This window comes from Pelophylax lessonae (genome assembly GCF_965119305.1).
Source record: "Pelophylax lessonae genome assembly, chromosome: 2".
NCBI lineage: Eukaryota > Metazoa > Chordata > Amphibia > Anura > Ranidae > Pelophylax > Pelophylax lessonae.
In genome coordinates, this window is record NC_138769.1 from 399230327 (window position 1) to 399246414 (window position 16088).

Below are 16088 nucleotides of genomic sequence, written 5' to 3' on the forward strand. Positions count from 1 at the left end.
CCGTGCTGGGTCTAGCATTGACAGCATAGGAAACAGAGCACATTGCTCCTAACCGCCTTGTATTCCTTAGTTAATTAGGTTCAGATTCGGCACCATTTTCTCAGTTTATAAAAGTGGTGCATGTAATAACACACAGCCCAAATTCCTGAAAACATGGAACCCATTGCTTAACCCCTTTGGATCTACTCCTTTAGCCTCCTATCTGTTCTGAACCCGAGCTCATGGGAGTTTTCCCCCCACCCATTCCCCCTGACCCCAACCTCCCCCTCCTTCCTTCTAATAGTATACCCTCCTCATCCCCATCCCCTACATTGCTCACTAATTACTGACAGTAATTACTAGTTTTCAGTTCTTGCTACCTTTTGTTAGCACTCTTAAGTTTGCACTATTTTGTTACATCTGCTGCTTTGGATTTCGACTTGTTTTCTAAGCCCCTGCATGGGCGTTACAGCTGTTATGAATTCCTCTTCCTAAAAATCAATAAAATCTTTAAAAATGGGGCAGGCTATTGCTCCCAATATGTAAGGAAGAATGCTCTTAAAATAATTATAACCTATGGCATACATAGAGAAATAGTTGCTGGTAGAAAATGAGGACCTATGAACAATGGAAAAAGTAACATGGCCTGTTGAGTCATAATTTAACTCCATGCCTACTGCAAAGTGGAATTATGTTGGGAAGATGTACTGGAATTTTTCTTTAGGCTCCAACAAGAGAAACCGTTTTGCAACCACTGATTATTGCATACAAGTCTGACATGAATTTAATAAAAACAGAGAGATTTTCAGCAACATGCTGAGTATAGGAATTCAAGCACAAAGGAAGTATTCACTCTCTAAAACACAATACAGTGCATTGTACAAAACACTACTATGGAAGAAAATGTATGACTTAAAATAATAAATGGCAAACGCACTGAGAATAGACAGTATTGTTTGTTGTTTCATGACAATGCTGATTAGATCGGTATTGACCCCTTAGCGCCGACGGAACGCAAATATGCAGCCTCTGCTTCAGGGGGTTGTACCAGGGTGATGCTTGCAGCTAGAGACATCACCTGATACGGTTGTTCAGAGCCAGCGGTTGGCTTTCTTGTAATGACAACCAATGTGGCTGAGCAGCTGCTCGCTGACATTATAAGGAGCGGGAAGGGACACCCCCCTCCCGCCACCTTCTTCTCCCACCAGGAGACCCAAGCAACCGGGCGGCACGTCCGCCAGCTGGCCGAAGACCCAAACAAAGCCGAATTTGGCTCTGATCGGGTCTCCGATGTGAGAACCCAGAAGCAATGTCATAACATCACTTCTGGGTACTGGAGCCTTAAAGGCGCCAGATTTAAAAAAAAAGACAGCATTTAAAACAGCTAAACTTGGCATATTGAATGCTTTTAACCACTTTAGCCCCAGCCCTATTTCGGACACTTTTTGTTCACAAGTTAAAACCAGTATTTTTTCCTAGAAAACTACTTAGAACCCCCAAACATTATATATATTTTTTTAGCAAAGACTCTGGAGAATAAAATGTCGGTCATTGCAAAATTTTTTGTCACGCGGTATTTGCGCAGCGGTCTTTAAAACGCCATTTTTTTGGAAAAAATTTGAAAAATCACATTTCACTGCATTTAAAAAATACTAAACAGTAAAGTTAGCCCATTTTTTTTGTATATTGTGAAAGATGATGTCACGCCGAGTAAATAGATACCAAACATGTTACGGTTTAAAATTGCGCCCCCCCGTGGGATGGCGACAAACTACGGTCAATAGAGATCTCAATCTGCGACGCTTTAAATTTATTTAACGGTTACCAGTTTAGAGTTAGAGTGTAGCTCTTTTTTTTTAATTATTGCCCACGCTCTGGCGATCGCGGCGATACCTCACATGTGTGGTTTGAACAGCGATTTCATTTGCGGCTCGACTTGCGTATACGTTTTTTTTTGTGCGCGAGCTAACGGTGACGGGGACGGCTAAATTTTTTTTTTTTTTTTTTTCCTATTTATTTTTTCTTTTTTTTTAAACTTTATTACAGGTTTTTAAAAAAAAAAAAATCTGATCACTTTTATTGCTGTCACAAGCAATGTAAACATCCCTGGTGACAGCAATATGTCGTGACAGGTACTCTTTATGGAGGGATCGAGGGTCTAAAAGACCCTAGACCCCTCCACTACACTTCCCTGTATGCAAAACGCCGAAAACGGCATTTTTGCATACAGCCGTTTTTCAAATCTGCCGCCTTTTGCAGCACAGTAACCCGGACGTGACGTCATGGACGCCGCCTCCGGGTTACGTCATCGGAGACCCGATCGATGCCGTTTCCGGCATTCATCGGGACTCCATCCAGCCGGCGGACGTGCCGGCTGGGTGCTCGGGGCTCCCGGTGGGACGGTAGCCCCGAGCAAAGCCGCGGAAGGCGGCGGGAGGGGGGGGACGTCCCCTCCCGCCCCCCCGGGTAACGATCGAGCGGCTCCCGAGCCGCATCGATCGTTACCGACGGAAAGCCGACCGTCGGCTTCAAACAACGGTACCGGGATGATGCCTCTAGCTAGAGGCATCATCCCGGTATAACCCCGCAAAGTCTGATGACGTAGAGGTTACGTGACTGGTAGTAAAGTGGTTAAAGTGGAGTTCCGGACACGAAAAAATGTTTTCAATAAAAATACCCCCGGGACAGTCAGGGCTAGTACATTCCACAATGGATAGCCTCTGTACTGTCCCGGGTCGCACTTACCTGCAAGAAGAAATACTTACCTTTAAAATTTCTTCTCCAGCGTTGCCATCTCGGATGTGGGCAGCTGAAGCCAGCGCGATCCTCTTCTGCATCCTCTTCCGTGTTCTCTTCTCCCAGAATGCATCTGCACCGGACCCGATTGTCACTTCCGGTGTGGTGCCGCATTCCTCCACAGCTTCTGGGCATGCTCAGAAGCTGTTTACCAGGGAATGCGGTGCCGCACTGGAAGTGACGAGCATTGATTCCTGGGAGCGATGACGTTCAGCTCCCAGGAATCATTGCAAACCGGAAGTGACGGCGCAGGCCGCGGCCGCCGAGGAAGGAAGTGGAAGAAAGGTGAATATATTTTTCTACAATAACAAGGTAAGTAAAAAAAAGAAAATAAAAAAATCGTAACTATCCATTTCTTTTTCAGGTGACAAATAGGAAGCGGACGGCCACAAAATCGATTGTCGATTTTGTGGCCGGAACTCCGCTTTAAGCATTCCTTGTTTACATTCCTTGTGATAGCAATAAAAGTGATTAAACATTTTTTTTTTTTTGTAAATAATTAGTGTAAAAATAAAAAAAGTAAAATAAAATAAGTAGAAAAAAAAAAATTAAAGCGCCCCGTCCCTTTATGCTCACACGCAAATGCGATTGCATACGCATGTTGTGCCCGCATGTGAATACGGTGTTCAAACCACACATGTGAGGTGTTGCCACAATCGTTAGAATGAGAGAAATAATTCTAGCACAAGACCTCGTCTGTAACTTCAGGTAATATTTTTAAAGCGTCGCCTATGGAGATTATTAAGTACCGAAGTTTGTTGTCATTCCACGAGGGTGCGCAATTCTAAAGCATGACATGTTGGGTATCTGTTTACTCGGTGTAACATCATCTTCCACATTATACGAACAAATTGGGCCGTTTTGTTTTTTTTAATTCATGAAAGTGTATTTCTTCCCAAAAAATTGCATTTGAAAAACCGCTACACAAATACTGTGTGACATAAAACATTGCAATGATCTCCATTTTATTCTCTATGGTCTCTGCTAAAAAGAAAAAAAAAAAAAAAAAATATATATATATATATATATATATATATATAATGTTTGGGGGTTCTAAGTAATTTTCTAGCAAAAAAATACTGATTTTACCTTATAAGCAATAAATGTTAGAAAAAGGCTTAAGCTCCAAGTGGTTAAAGTGGTCCTAAAGGCTAAAGGTTTTTTATTACCTTAATGAATTCTATACATTAAAGCAAAAAACCTTCCAACCTTACCCCAGCCCCACCCCGCCCCCCTAATACTTACCTGGTTCCTCCTTCAATCCAGTGCTATGCTTGAGAGCAGCTGCACTCTCTCTCTCTCTCTTCACAGGCACAGAGCTTTTGCCAATCAAATGCTGTGAGGAGAGAGCAGGTGGTAGGCTGAGCCACACTGTGTGTCAATAGATGCACACAGCCCACCTCGGGATCGAGACTGCACAGCTGCCCCCATAGAGAGTGCTTGTTAAGAGGATACAAGAGGAGGAGCTAAACGTGCTGGCAGAGGCCCCAGAGAAGGAGGTTTGGGGCTGTTCTGTGAAAAACTATTGCACAGAGCAGATCAGTTTACAATGCTTAATCTTTTATTTTAAAAGAACAGAGCCTTTAGAACCACTTTAAACCCAAAAACAAAAATTTATTATATTGCAGTTTACCAACTGTTAAATATGGTGGCTGCATTGTTTTTTTTTATTTTTTTCACCGGATGATCCGTATAGTAACATACTTTTTTTTAGGGTGTCTCTATTCCAGATGGAGAAGCAGCAAAGACACCCTTGGAAGCAGTATTGTGAATCTGAATAGAAGGTAGCGTTAGATGCACTAGCAGATTTAGATGGACTTAACTAAGGCCACCCATACACAGAACAGATTTCTGTGATTCCGTGAATCAAGAGAATCCGGCAGGCTGGTTACACCCAAGTTGATCAATCGATTGACTTGGTACATTCAGCAATGAAACAAAAAAGCCACTCCAGGTGAGTGAGTCTCTAGTAGTTAATCCCCACACACACTAGTCAGGTGCTAGCCCAGCTTGCATGCTGTGTATCCTAAGGAAATGATCCTGGACAGCTGCACTTCCAAAAACCCTTTTATTGAAGCTTCATATGACAAGTGGTTGACAGATTAAGCAGGGGACAAAGAGGTAGACGAGTTTTGTGCAAAAATTAGAGCTTAGTTATTAACATTGGTACATTCAACCTGCCCATTAATGGTTCAAATCTCAGTCGGTTCCTGCTGAACCGACTGAGATACGAACTGTGTATGGTTGGCCAAACTCCAGAAAACACTCCCAAAGCTTGTCTGGCTATACTTCTCCTGTGGATCACAGTCACTAGCCTGAGAACTGAGCGATCAGTGGTGTTTGATCTCTCAGTTCTCATTCATTAAAGAGGGAGCCTGTGTACCAGACTTTACAGTCATTCCTTAACTTTTCTGTTTTTTGTTTCCCTTAATGCCTCCACCCAAAAATGACTGTCTGTTGAAGCTTACACAGCACTAAGGACCGATCATGTGACCCTACATGACAGTACTTGGGCATGAAGAGTGAAAACTCAGCACCCAGCACCACCTCTTTGGGAGGCAGTGGGAAGAGTTGTTTTCTGTTCTCCGAGATCTCATTTATGATACCAGGGCATTACTAAGTGGGACCTGGGCCAGTGTAATGCTGGCCATACACCTGCAGAAAAATCGTTAGAAAATCTGTGATTTGGTCCGATCGTTCGTTTTTCGTCCAGTTAATGGGCACAAATAGAAAATCGTTTTCAACTTTTCAGAGCCGAAAAATCGAAGGAACAGTTTTGAAAATCTGCCGGCCGAACGATAAACGAACAATAAACTTAAAGGGTAATGTGTTTCTCGGCCGACCTGTTTGCATTTGGTATATGTGACAAACTGAATTAATTTATGTCCATTCAACGATTTATCTTTCGAAATTCGGTCATTACACGATGGCACGATCGTCTGCCCTCACGGCTGAGTTTTCATTTTTCGAAAATGAGTTTGTCCGATATTTTGGCTAGTGTATGGCCAGCATAAGCCATTGTACCTCCCATAGAAAGAGCAGGCAATGTCTTATCATAACTTTTATTTTTTTTCCACAGTAACATTTCTATTGAAAAGAGTTTTATCTTACCATAGCTTGCTTCTAATGCTAGAACAGCAGGGATAGCACCAATAGAGTGGTGACAATCCAATCACAAAGAAGAAAAAGGAAGAATAATAGAGGGTTACCCTTTCCCCTTATTCCTTGAGTTCAGCTTTTGTGTAAGCTAGGAAATAAAATAAAGTGCTTACTTGAAACTTTGCAAGCAGCTGAACTCTGTAAAATGCTGAGAAAAGACAAATGAGAAGTGTCTTTGAGCTAAGTATGAAAGGGCTTCTAAAAACCTGGAATATACAGCACTGCTAATGTAAGTACATTATATAGCTGCATTTATTACAGGAAAGTCAAAACTTCAACTTTTTTTTTTTTTTTCTATAATAGATACAGATACAGATCAAGTACAAAGAAAATGCCTAGCAAAGCTCTATCTCATCCACACTAGAAGCCCTGTAACCATTAGCCCCTGTAAAGTCAGAAATATTATTTCTGTGTGTTTTCCCTGGAATGAATTCTGCAGGCAGTGCTTCCAGGACATCCTGACCATATGCATCTGGTAGCATCGGCGGGAAATTGGTGACCGCTGAGTGACCACAATCACAGTAGCAAGTCAAGCATAATAACCTTCATATAGAACAAAGGGCCACAGCAGTAATATGCTATGTGTTGCATTGGAAGAAATATATAGAAATATGGAGTTAACATGATATGTGCTGTGTTGGGGAACATTTATGGAAGTACTCATATGTGGTCAATATGCTATGTGCCGTGTTGGATGATATCTAAAAAATCTGTCAAAGTAGATAGTTGTAAGTATGTAAAACTGTATAAATTAAATGTATACCAGGAAATGTAGAAACTTCTAGAGAGCAAGAGATACTAGATTGTCCCAACGGGGTAATACTCTTTTGAGAGCGGATTCTAGCCATCCTAGGCACACTATAAAAGGAATACCTGTTGGTCAAATTCTCAGATTAAGACTGCTTTAATGGTACAGCTGTACCATTAAAGTTTGAGTCCTATTTCACCCTCAATCTAGAGTCCTGTCTCTCATTGGGGGAATCTGCTACAAGGGATTGCTATGCTCTTCATACTCCCTTGGATAATCACTAAGATCTTGTAAGAGCTTGTTCCTGTTCCTGCTTCACTCTCTGGGGAAAGAGAGGTTCACCCACGGGAACCTGGAGCCTTGTTGTAGGTCCAGGGTAGGTAGGAGATGGCGAGACCCCAACCAAGCTGCGGCGGTTCGTAGGGTCTGAAGTGGTTACGGTGTCCAGTGGAGTGCTTGGAGCCCTCGGGAAGCAGTAGGAGCATCCGTCAACGGAGGTACCCAGTCGGGGTGCCGGTTGATCCGTTACAGTGTGGATATATTTGTATTTGTATGCTGCAGTGAATGTAAATTATATGTTTTGTGGGTATTTAGTCTTAGGCTTCTTTCACACGCCCGCTCCGCTGCTTTAGTCCGCTGCGGGACTTTTTTTTTTTCACGGAGCGGATGACATTTGTGTCATCCGCTCCGTGTGCCCGCATTTCATCCCATCCGTTTGCGGATGATATGCGGACATAATGTAAGTCTATGGGGGTTTGCGGATGTCAGCGGATGACACCGCTGACATCCAATTTTCCTTCCTTTCCGTTTTTTACACGGATGAAAAAATAGGGTTCTGTTCCGTTCCAAAAAACAGAACAGAACTGAAAGGAGGAAATTCGGATGTCAGTGGATGGTATTCCACTGACATCCGCAGTGCCATTCACTTACATTATGTCCGCAAATCATCCGCAAAAAAATAGGATGATTTGCGGACACACGGAGCGGCCGTGTGAAAGGACCCTTAGGCTACATTCACACCTGAGCGTAGCGTTTTTGCGTGTTTTTTACCGGGATTTTACCGCGATTTTTACCGCGATTTACAGGCGTTTTTTGTGCAGGCGTTTTTTGATTGAATAGATACCAATGGAAAACGCCTGTAATCTGCCCAAAAAGAAGCTCATGTACTTTTTTGAGCGTTGGGCGTTTTGTAAACAGCGTCAAAACGCTCAGATGTGAACAGGGGCCATTGAAATGAATAGGAATTGTCTTGTTGGGCGTTTTGAGAGCTGATCCTAGAGCAGAAAAACTCCCCAAAAACGCCTAGATGTGAACGGAGCCTTAGGATTTTGGTCTTTAGGTATTTACAAATAAGTGTTTTTTTAATCCCTGGCTTTATTTATTTTTTTATATATATTCTGTACACTAGTTTGATTTATGTTTTTATTATATACATATTTTGTATTTGCTCTTTTCATGTATTTATACCCATGTTGAGGATGTATTTGGTTAAACTGCAGGTGATTGACCGTTTCCTTATTTCTTTCTGAGACTGGGTTAATGCGGCTCTACCCCTGTCTCTTTCGCCACTTCATAATCCTCATTTGTTGGTTTTTGCACTTATCATTCACATGTGGTTCGTAACAGGTGCGTATTATTTGTAACCAATTAGTTAAATTGCTATGCATTTATGCTGAATATACTGTATATATACCTTCAAGTCAATTTGTGAAGTCAGCTATGATTAAGCACCAGACTATGGTGTGAAACGCGTTAGATGTTATTGCTGCTGTACTTGATCTCCACATTGCTGTATGAGTTTTTTTTATACAGAATAAAGGCGTTGCATCTGGAGTGCGACCATCCAGGACTTTTTTGCTTTACTTGCTATCCCAAGTGTAATGTACTGAGAGCAGAAAGAGGGAAGAGAAGACTGTCAGCAAGGCACAGTGATGGATCAATACAGGTAAGTATTCAGTGAGATAAAGGGGTGATACAATTACTGGGACATTGTTTACTTTAATGAAGGTAATGCATTAAAGTGTTACTAAACCCAGGACCCTGCATTCACTATATCTGGTCTCCCACAGTACACTGAGCATGGAAATGTAATCCTTTTAGTAAATATAAACTGCTAAACACCTTTTCTCATCAGCAGTATATATCAGTCTTGTGATTTCTATCAGTGTCTGGTTAAAGCTTGTGGTAAGAGTTTTTATTCTACTCTGACTGTCCTATAAGGCTGCAGGACCCCTGACCCCTCTGTCTGGACAGTGCTGATTGGCCCTATGCTCATCACATTCACCCTCCCAAGAAAAAAACCTCTCTATCAATACATACCAAACTGAGCATGTGCAGCTTGCCCCATGGCTCTGTTCTATCAGGAGATGGATTGGGGACAGTGGAAGAAGGAGAGGATCAGAGAAGACAGGATCAAACAGCCTTTTTTCACAATGCAGAGGATTAACCCCTTAGGTTCCACAGTGATTATAACAAGCATGCTTTACCCAATATACAGCCTGTATTTTCTGTAGTGGGTTTAGTAACAGTTTGAAGGCAGGACGTTTTTTTGCCTTAGAGTGGACAGGGAAATCGATTGCTTTTTGTCATTCAGCCAAAAAGGCTTAAAGTGGTTGTATACTCCTGAAAAAAAAAAAACCCTGCAGGACAAAGGCACAATGAGCTAGTATACATCGCATACTAGCTCATTATGAAATACTTACCTTAGAACGAAGCACCGACACGGTCGTCTGGACAACGCTGAGGGCGCTGACATGCTCCCTCGGCGCCTCTTCCTGGTTCGGCGGCTCCGGGGCTGTGAGTGGCCGGAGTCGCGATGACGTCACTCCCGCGCATGCACATGGGAGTTTCACTTTCCGGCAAGATCCGGCAAGGAGCTCTGAAGGTTCGCCGGACCTTCAGAGCGCATGCGCCGCTGACGTCAGCGGCTGCATGCAGGGTGAATATCTCCTAAACTGTGCAGGTACAGGAGATATTAATTTTACCCATAGGTAAGACTTATTATAGGCTTACCTGTAGGTAAAAGTCAAATAGCGGAGTATACTACCACTTTAATGAGAGAAATCCACACATCTATGGCCAGCCTAACTCATTTTGTGTTGTTTTTGCTATCTGACCATTATTTTTGGCTATAACCTGGCTACATGTCTTGATCTTGAAAACTGCACTGAAAATGTATTGAACTAAAAAAAAAAATAGATTTGTAATTAAAAATTGCTCTATCTATAGGTTTCCCACACTCTTCAACAGCACTTCTATCTCCTTTTTACCACATCCCTGCCTATATCAATATCAGCAATATTAGAGATTTCACCTTCAAGCCTCTGCTGTCTCCCAAGGGCAACATTATCACCTGATACTGTATATACAAATGGTAACATAAAAAAAAAAAAAAGGTCTTTGTAAAATCCAATTGCAAAACTGCTGTCTTATTCTAATGATTTCTAGAGAAAAAAAGTACAGGCATTATCTAAGAAAATAAAGTAAAGAAGCTAATACCAAATCTATGATGTGGAGAATTTCACAACGCGCAAATCTTATGGCTTAGATTTGATCATTTTAAATATTTAATATGCCATATGCTTAGAATATCGTAATAGCACACTGCAAGAGTGATTAAAACTACTTGCTGGAAGGGCACCTTGAAAGTACGTTTATTGCATCCTAAATCACCCAAGCACTTTTATTCTGACCTTGTCATATTATTTATGTTTAACATTTACATTCATAGATGATACAATACACTCGTAGCACACATCTATGCTGATGGGCAATATTGTAAAATAAATGCAATGTAAACGAATATAGAAAAAAGATAACACTATACTAGTGTATCTCCCCGCGCCTCGGAAAAGGTTTTGATTAAATATAAGATAAAAATATAAAAATATTTGTGTAATTAGTGAGATATAAAAATAAAAATATATATTGCGTGGCAGCAGCTGTAGATTTAAAATGGATGATAGAAGTTTCGTCACTTCCTGTGACGTTTTCAAACTTTTGAAAACGTCACAGGAAGTGACGAAACGCGTCAAGGTTGTGGAACGCACGTCAGCACGCTACGCACCACGTGGAACGCAAGCCGGAACACTCCGCTCACCACTCTGCTAGGGGGTGTTTGTAAGCGGTTTCTTTGCCTGCAAACTTGGGGTTTGAGTCTTTCTTCGCTCCGATTTTTATGAATATTTGATGAATAAACTTTTAAAACGATAATACACTATCTGGAGCCTTTCTTTTAACCCCATATCCTGAGGATCGGGTAAGGAGGAACCTAACCTGTATCCCACCAGGATCATCCACAAAGGGGATCCCCAATCCGGCCTGAACGGCCTCCAAGCGCTGTAGGTCCTAGTGCTATACAGTACATAGGACCCAACAATTCTGGTAAGTCATTTATTTCTACCACAAGCCACAGGAAAAGAGGAATCCACGTCACGAAAGTCACAAACTTTTATTTATTGAGCACAAAGCACTTTGCATCTGATCACTACTTGAAAAGACTTTATTTATTGAATTTTACATTTATTTTATTCATATATATTGATGACCAACGGAAAAGACTTATTTATCTATTTATTAATTCCTTGGAACTTTTTATTAATTTTCATGTTTAATTGATGTGTATTTTCACTTATACTGAAAAGATAAGTTTTCAACATTGTTCACATACATTAAGTTAATTGTTTTTCTGCGGCAAGCACTGTATATAGCCTAGGCTATTTTTCTATCAATGTAAACGAATAGTGCCATGTATGATGTTAACCATTCATTTACACTATAAGCTATGCTCAGAACTGGAATGTTGGCCATGCACAACAATTTTAAGGCACTTTCCATTGCTTATAATCGCAAACAAATGAACAGATCAAGACAACCTACCACCAATTATTTCAAGAATTTGATAGAGACTGTAGGCAGGGCCAGGACAAGGGGTGGGCAGGAGGGAAGTTGCCCTGGGCGCAATAGTTTATTGCAGGAATGGGGGGGAGCACCTTGACCCTAAACCTAAAGGGGGGGGGGCACCGTTTGACATCCTCGCCCTGGGCGCTGGATGACCTTGTCCCGGCACTGACTGTAGGTGATAGGTTGCATTAGTACAGGGATTCCCAAAACGACGGCCCTTCAGTTGTTCAGGAACTACAATTCCCATCATGCCTAGTCATATCTGTGAATGCTGGAGTTTTACAATGCCTCATGGGACATGTAGTTCTGCAACAGCTGGAGGGCCATAGTTTGAGGATCCCTGCATTAGTATATACTGGGCCCCTTCACACCACTGGGCAGCACAGCCCAACGCACAGACAAAGCAATCTGCCCTCTGCCCTGGGTTCAGTTCACATCAATGCAATGAAAAAAGTATGACATACTGCATGCATGTATACCTGTATGTTTTTTTGTGACCAATAGTGGGTTTGGGTTACCTGATAACAGCTATCATATGTATGGCCAGCATATAGGCTTGTTTATACCATTTTCGTTGAGTGGGTATTGAGCCCCTTGTTATTTCTGGCTGTGGCCATCTTGAGTAAGGGCAGATAATTCAGGCAGCATTTACTTCCTGGAATCCATCTACCCTTAGCTCGCACATGCATGCAGAAGAGCGTGTTCCTCCTCCCCTCCTGAAGACTCCTGAGATGTATGGCATAGTTTGCCTAGGAAATAAAGCAGGAAGTAACTAAAGAAAAAAAAAAAGAAAATATGATTTATTTTTCTATTTACTAAAGCTAGCAGCATAAGGATTAAAAATAATCAATGTTGATTGGGAGACTGAAGTTTCACATTAACCTCTTTGCGCCGAGCACATGCAAATATGTGGCCTCTCGGTGGGTGGGCCTTTGCTAATGGAAAGCTCCCAGTCGCCGCTTGCGGGAGCTTTCCTATCATGTGACCGCCATGACAGCCAATCACGGAGGTCACATGATCATAAGCCCTGCCTCCCGGCATAGTAAACCTTTTTAAGGGCCAGCAGGGAGCAGCTCCAATGGGTTAAAGTTGAATTAAGGGACGTTAAAGGTTAAAAATAGAAGAGAGAAAACAGCAAACGGTATGGTGTATTATAATAATAAAACGCACACTACCCCCATCGCCCCTACACAACTCACACAATTTAGCATGCAGACTGGTGTGTGTGAGCCCTAAGGCCCCTTTCACACATGCTGTCTGTTTGTCCGTTTTTCATCCATCCGTTGACGGATGAAAAACGGACATCAATGCATCTCTATGTAAAAACGGATGACAACTGATGATCATCAGTTAACATCCGTTTTCATCCGCTTCCGTCAATGTCTGTTTTTTTGAACGGATGAATGCCCTATTTTTCATACATCAAAAAAACAGTTCGGATGAAAAACGGATGACAACGGATGAAAAACGGATGAAAAACGGATAACAACTGATGAAAAACGGATGAAAAACGGATTAAAAACGGATGAAAAACTGATACATTTGACGTGACTGAACTGATGAACTGAACGCACTGTATGTGTGAAAGGGGCCTAAACCTTACTTTGCACATAATAATCTTCCAAGTTCAGTGCTGAGCAGCTGTCCTGTTGTATTGTGTACATAAAGGGTCACTTACTCAGCACGGGTCCCATTCACAGAACGCCTTACATTTTGCTCAAGGCATTCTCTGATTGGATGAGGTGGACTTGTATTCATTAGGACACATGCAAGGTGTTCTGTGAAAAGCTTAAAGTGATTGTAAAGTCTTGTTTTAAAAAAAATAAATAGCAAACATGTTATACTTACCTCCTCTGTGCAGTTGGTTTTGCACAGGGCAGCCCGGATCCTCCTCTTCTCGGGTCCCCTTCACTGCTCCTGGCCCCTCCCTCCTGTCAAGTGCCCCCAGAGCAAGCAGCTTGCTATGGGGGCACCCGATTTGAACCACAGTTCGATTCAGACATAGAGCTGCCGTTCGGCCCTGCCCCCTCTCTCTTCTGATAGGCTAACTGACTTTGATTGACAGCTGTGTTAGCCAATGGCACCGCTGCTGTCCCAGCCAATCAGAAGGGAAAGTCCCCAATGGCCGAGGGACCCATTGACATTGCTGAATAAAGATGGGGCTCAGATAAGTATTAGGGGGTGCTGGGGAGGCTGCTACACACAGAATGCATTAAGATAAAAAACCTTCTGCCTTTACAACTCCTTTAAGACTATTCGGGGGTTTAGCCTTGAATACTACTTTAGCCTTGAATACTCGTGGACGTCGCTGGATAGAGATGGGGCTCAGGTAAGTATTAGGAGGTGCTGGGGAGGCTGCTTCACACCGAAGGCTTTTTATCTTTAGCCTATCTTAAAATTAAAAAAACGTCAGGCTTTACAACTCCTTTAATGGTCACTACGGAGCAGGGCAGCTGCTCGGCGCTGGACCCGGAAGACAGCACCATTTACTGTAGTAGTTGTGACTCTGCTTTTATAGGGGTCCCACAGGTATGACATATGTGTACTTGTATTGGTCCAAGCTGGATCAATGTAGCCATGCTTTAAAATTCATGGCTAGAATTCAGCTTTAAAAGTTGAAAAGCGACTTGAAAATATATATTATTACAGATCAGATCACTGCTATTTTTTGGATGCAAAAAAAAAAAAAAAAAAAGATAAAAATTATATATATGAAAAATAATACCGGATCTATGTAGTGCCCATAATATAGATCAGATCACTACAATATTTTGGATGCAAAAATGTATATATATATACATTTTTGCATCCAAAATATTGTAGTGATCTGATCTATATTATGGGCACTACATAGATCCGGTATTATATATATATATATGATACCAGATCTATGTATTGCCTATATTATCGATCAGATCACTACAATATTTTGGATGCAAAAAATAAAAGATTATATATATATATATATATATAATTTTTTTATTGTTATACAGGATTTATGCCTACAGTTATATATATGTAAAACACACCTGTAATGTGTTAATAAAAACAACAATATAATAAATAATGATAATACCAAATAAAGTAAATAATAATAAGAAAGGATGGGATACCCTTGTAGTAAAAGCAATGAATACCCAGCTATGTCCTCGGATGTAGTTAATGGCTGACAAGTGACTTTTACCTCCCGTTAAATTGTACAGCTACAGGTTCTCCATGCTTTGTACACACATCGCCCTCCAGCACTCACCGCGTTGATGGACAGCCAGACCCACCAATCCCAGCAACGCATACCCCTAGCCCTGCCAATGGTTCCTTGCGCGGGGCGTGGTTTGCTAGTCAGCTAATGGAGAATAGCGCTGTCCCCTCGCCCAGCTGATGTAGTGTGGGGCCAGCTTGGCAGAGGCTGGTGAAGTCGGCCTTCTTAGTACGGGCAGAGTACCTACCTGCAGCGGGTGTACCTTGCCGTGCAGGGAGAAGGTGGCGTTGCTCGGGGTGGGCGTAGATGGCTCGATCAGCTCATCGTCAGCATCAGAGCTCGACATGGCATCATCCGGGCTCCCTGTGTCTTCTAACTGGCCCGAGACTACCACCATCCCTGTGAGCGTGTCCTCTGCCCTGACTTATCAGAGCTGGGGGTGGGGAGTAATCCGGACAGTGCTCGGTCACTGCCTCATGCTGGGCTCTAGGAAGAGGAGGACCCGCCTGTTACAGAGCCCATTGCTGTGTGTGTGAGGAGAGCATCTGTTTGTATCAGTCCCATCACCCCTGAGGTTCTCCTCTCTGGTGACATCACAGGGAGGGAAGTGCTCTTCCCACGATCACGTGTCACAGCTTTCTCTCCCTCTGCCATGCTCAGCTGGCCTGGCTGCTTCTGTAAGACTTTTTACTGGGGTACAGCCCAGACCTTTCTGGAGAGCTCACACAATGCACACAGCTTCATTGTTTATGTGAGAGGATGAAAGGAGAGCTGCACAACATATAACTGGGATAGGTAAGGGTGCAGTCACACCATAGGGGCTGCCATGGACAGCATTGTCCAACCCGTAGACAGAGCTTCACCATATGTCTTATTCACTGAAAACCAGTGATACACCATACTAGGGATCGACCGATTATCGGCAAGGATGATATATCGGGGCCAATATGCACTTTCCCCGATATATCGGTATCGGCCCCAGAACTGCCCGCCTTGGACAGTCTCGTCTGGAGTCAGGACTAGTCTCACGGGAGTGTATCACAGCTATACACCCACCCACAGGCCCTGTACCAGCAAGCCAGCCAGCCACCCACAGACCCTGTACCAGCCAGCCACCCACCTACCACAGAGTTCCAGCCAGCTACCCACCACAGGGTGCCAGACAGCCAGCCACCCACCACAGGGTGCCAAACAGCCAGCCACCCACCACAGGGTGCCAGACAGCCAGCCACCCACCACAGGGTGCCAGACAGCCAGCCACCCACCACAGGGTGCCAAACAGTCAGCCACCCACCACAGGGTGCC

General features: G+C 42.9%; 1 protein-coding gene across 6 annotated transcripts in view; it reads right to left on the reverse strand.

The window, feature by feature from the left end:
• The window catches only part of TPST1 (tyrosylprotein sulfotransferase 1), a 257483-nt gene that overhangs the window by 22948 nt on the left and 218447 nt on the right, over positions 1-16088 (reverse strand). Inside the window, exon 1 of one of the 6 annotated variants that reach the window (XM_082245954.1) lies at positions 15046-15257. The exons of 1 other annotated variant lie outside the window; for it this stretch is intronic. In XM_082245954.1, the coding sequence (XP_082102080.1) occupies positions 15046-15180 (135 nt within the window). In that variant the 5' untranslated portion in view covers positions 15181-15257. Of the gene's footprint in view, positions 1-14697; positions 14720-15030; positions 15258-16088 lie in introns of those variants that run through there. 4 more of the 6 variants (XM_082245953.1, XM_082245955.1, XM_082245956.1 and 1 more) reach the window with 4 other exon arrangements.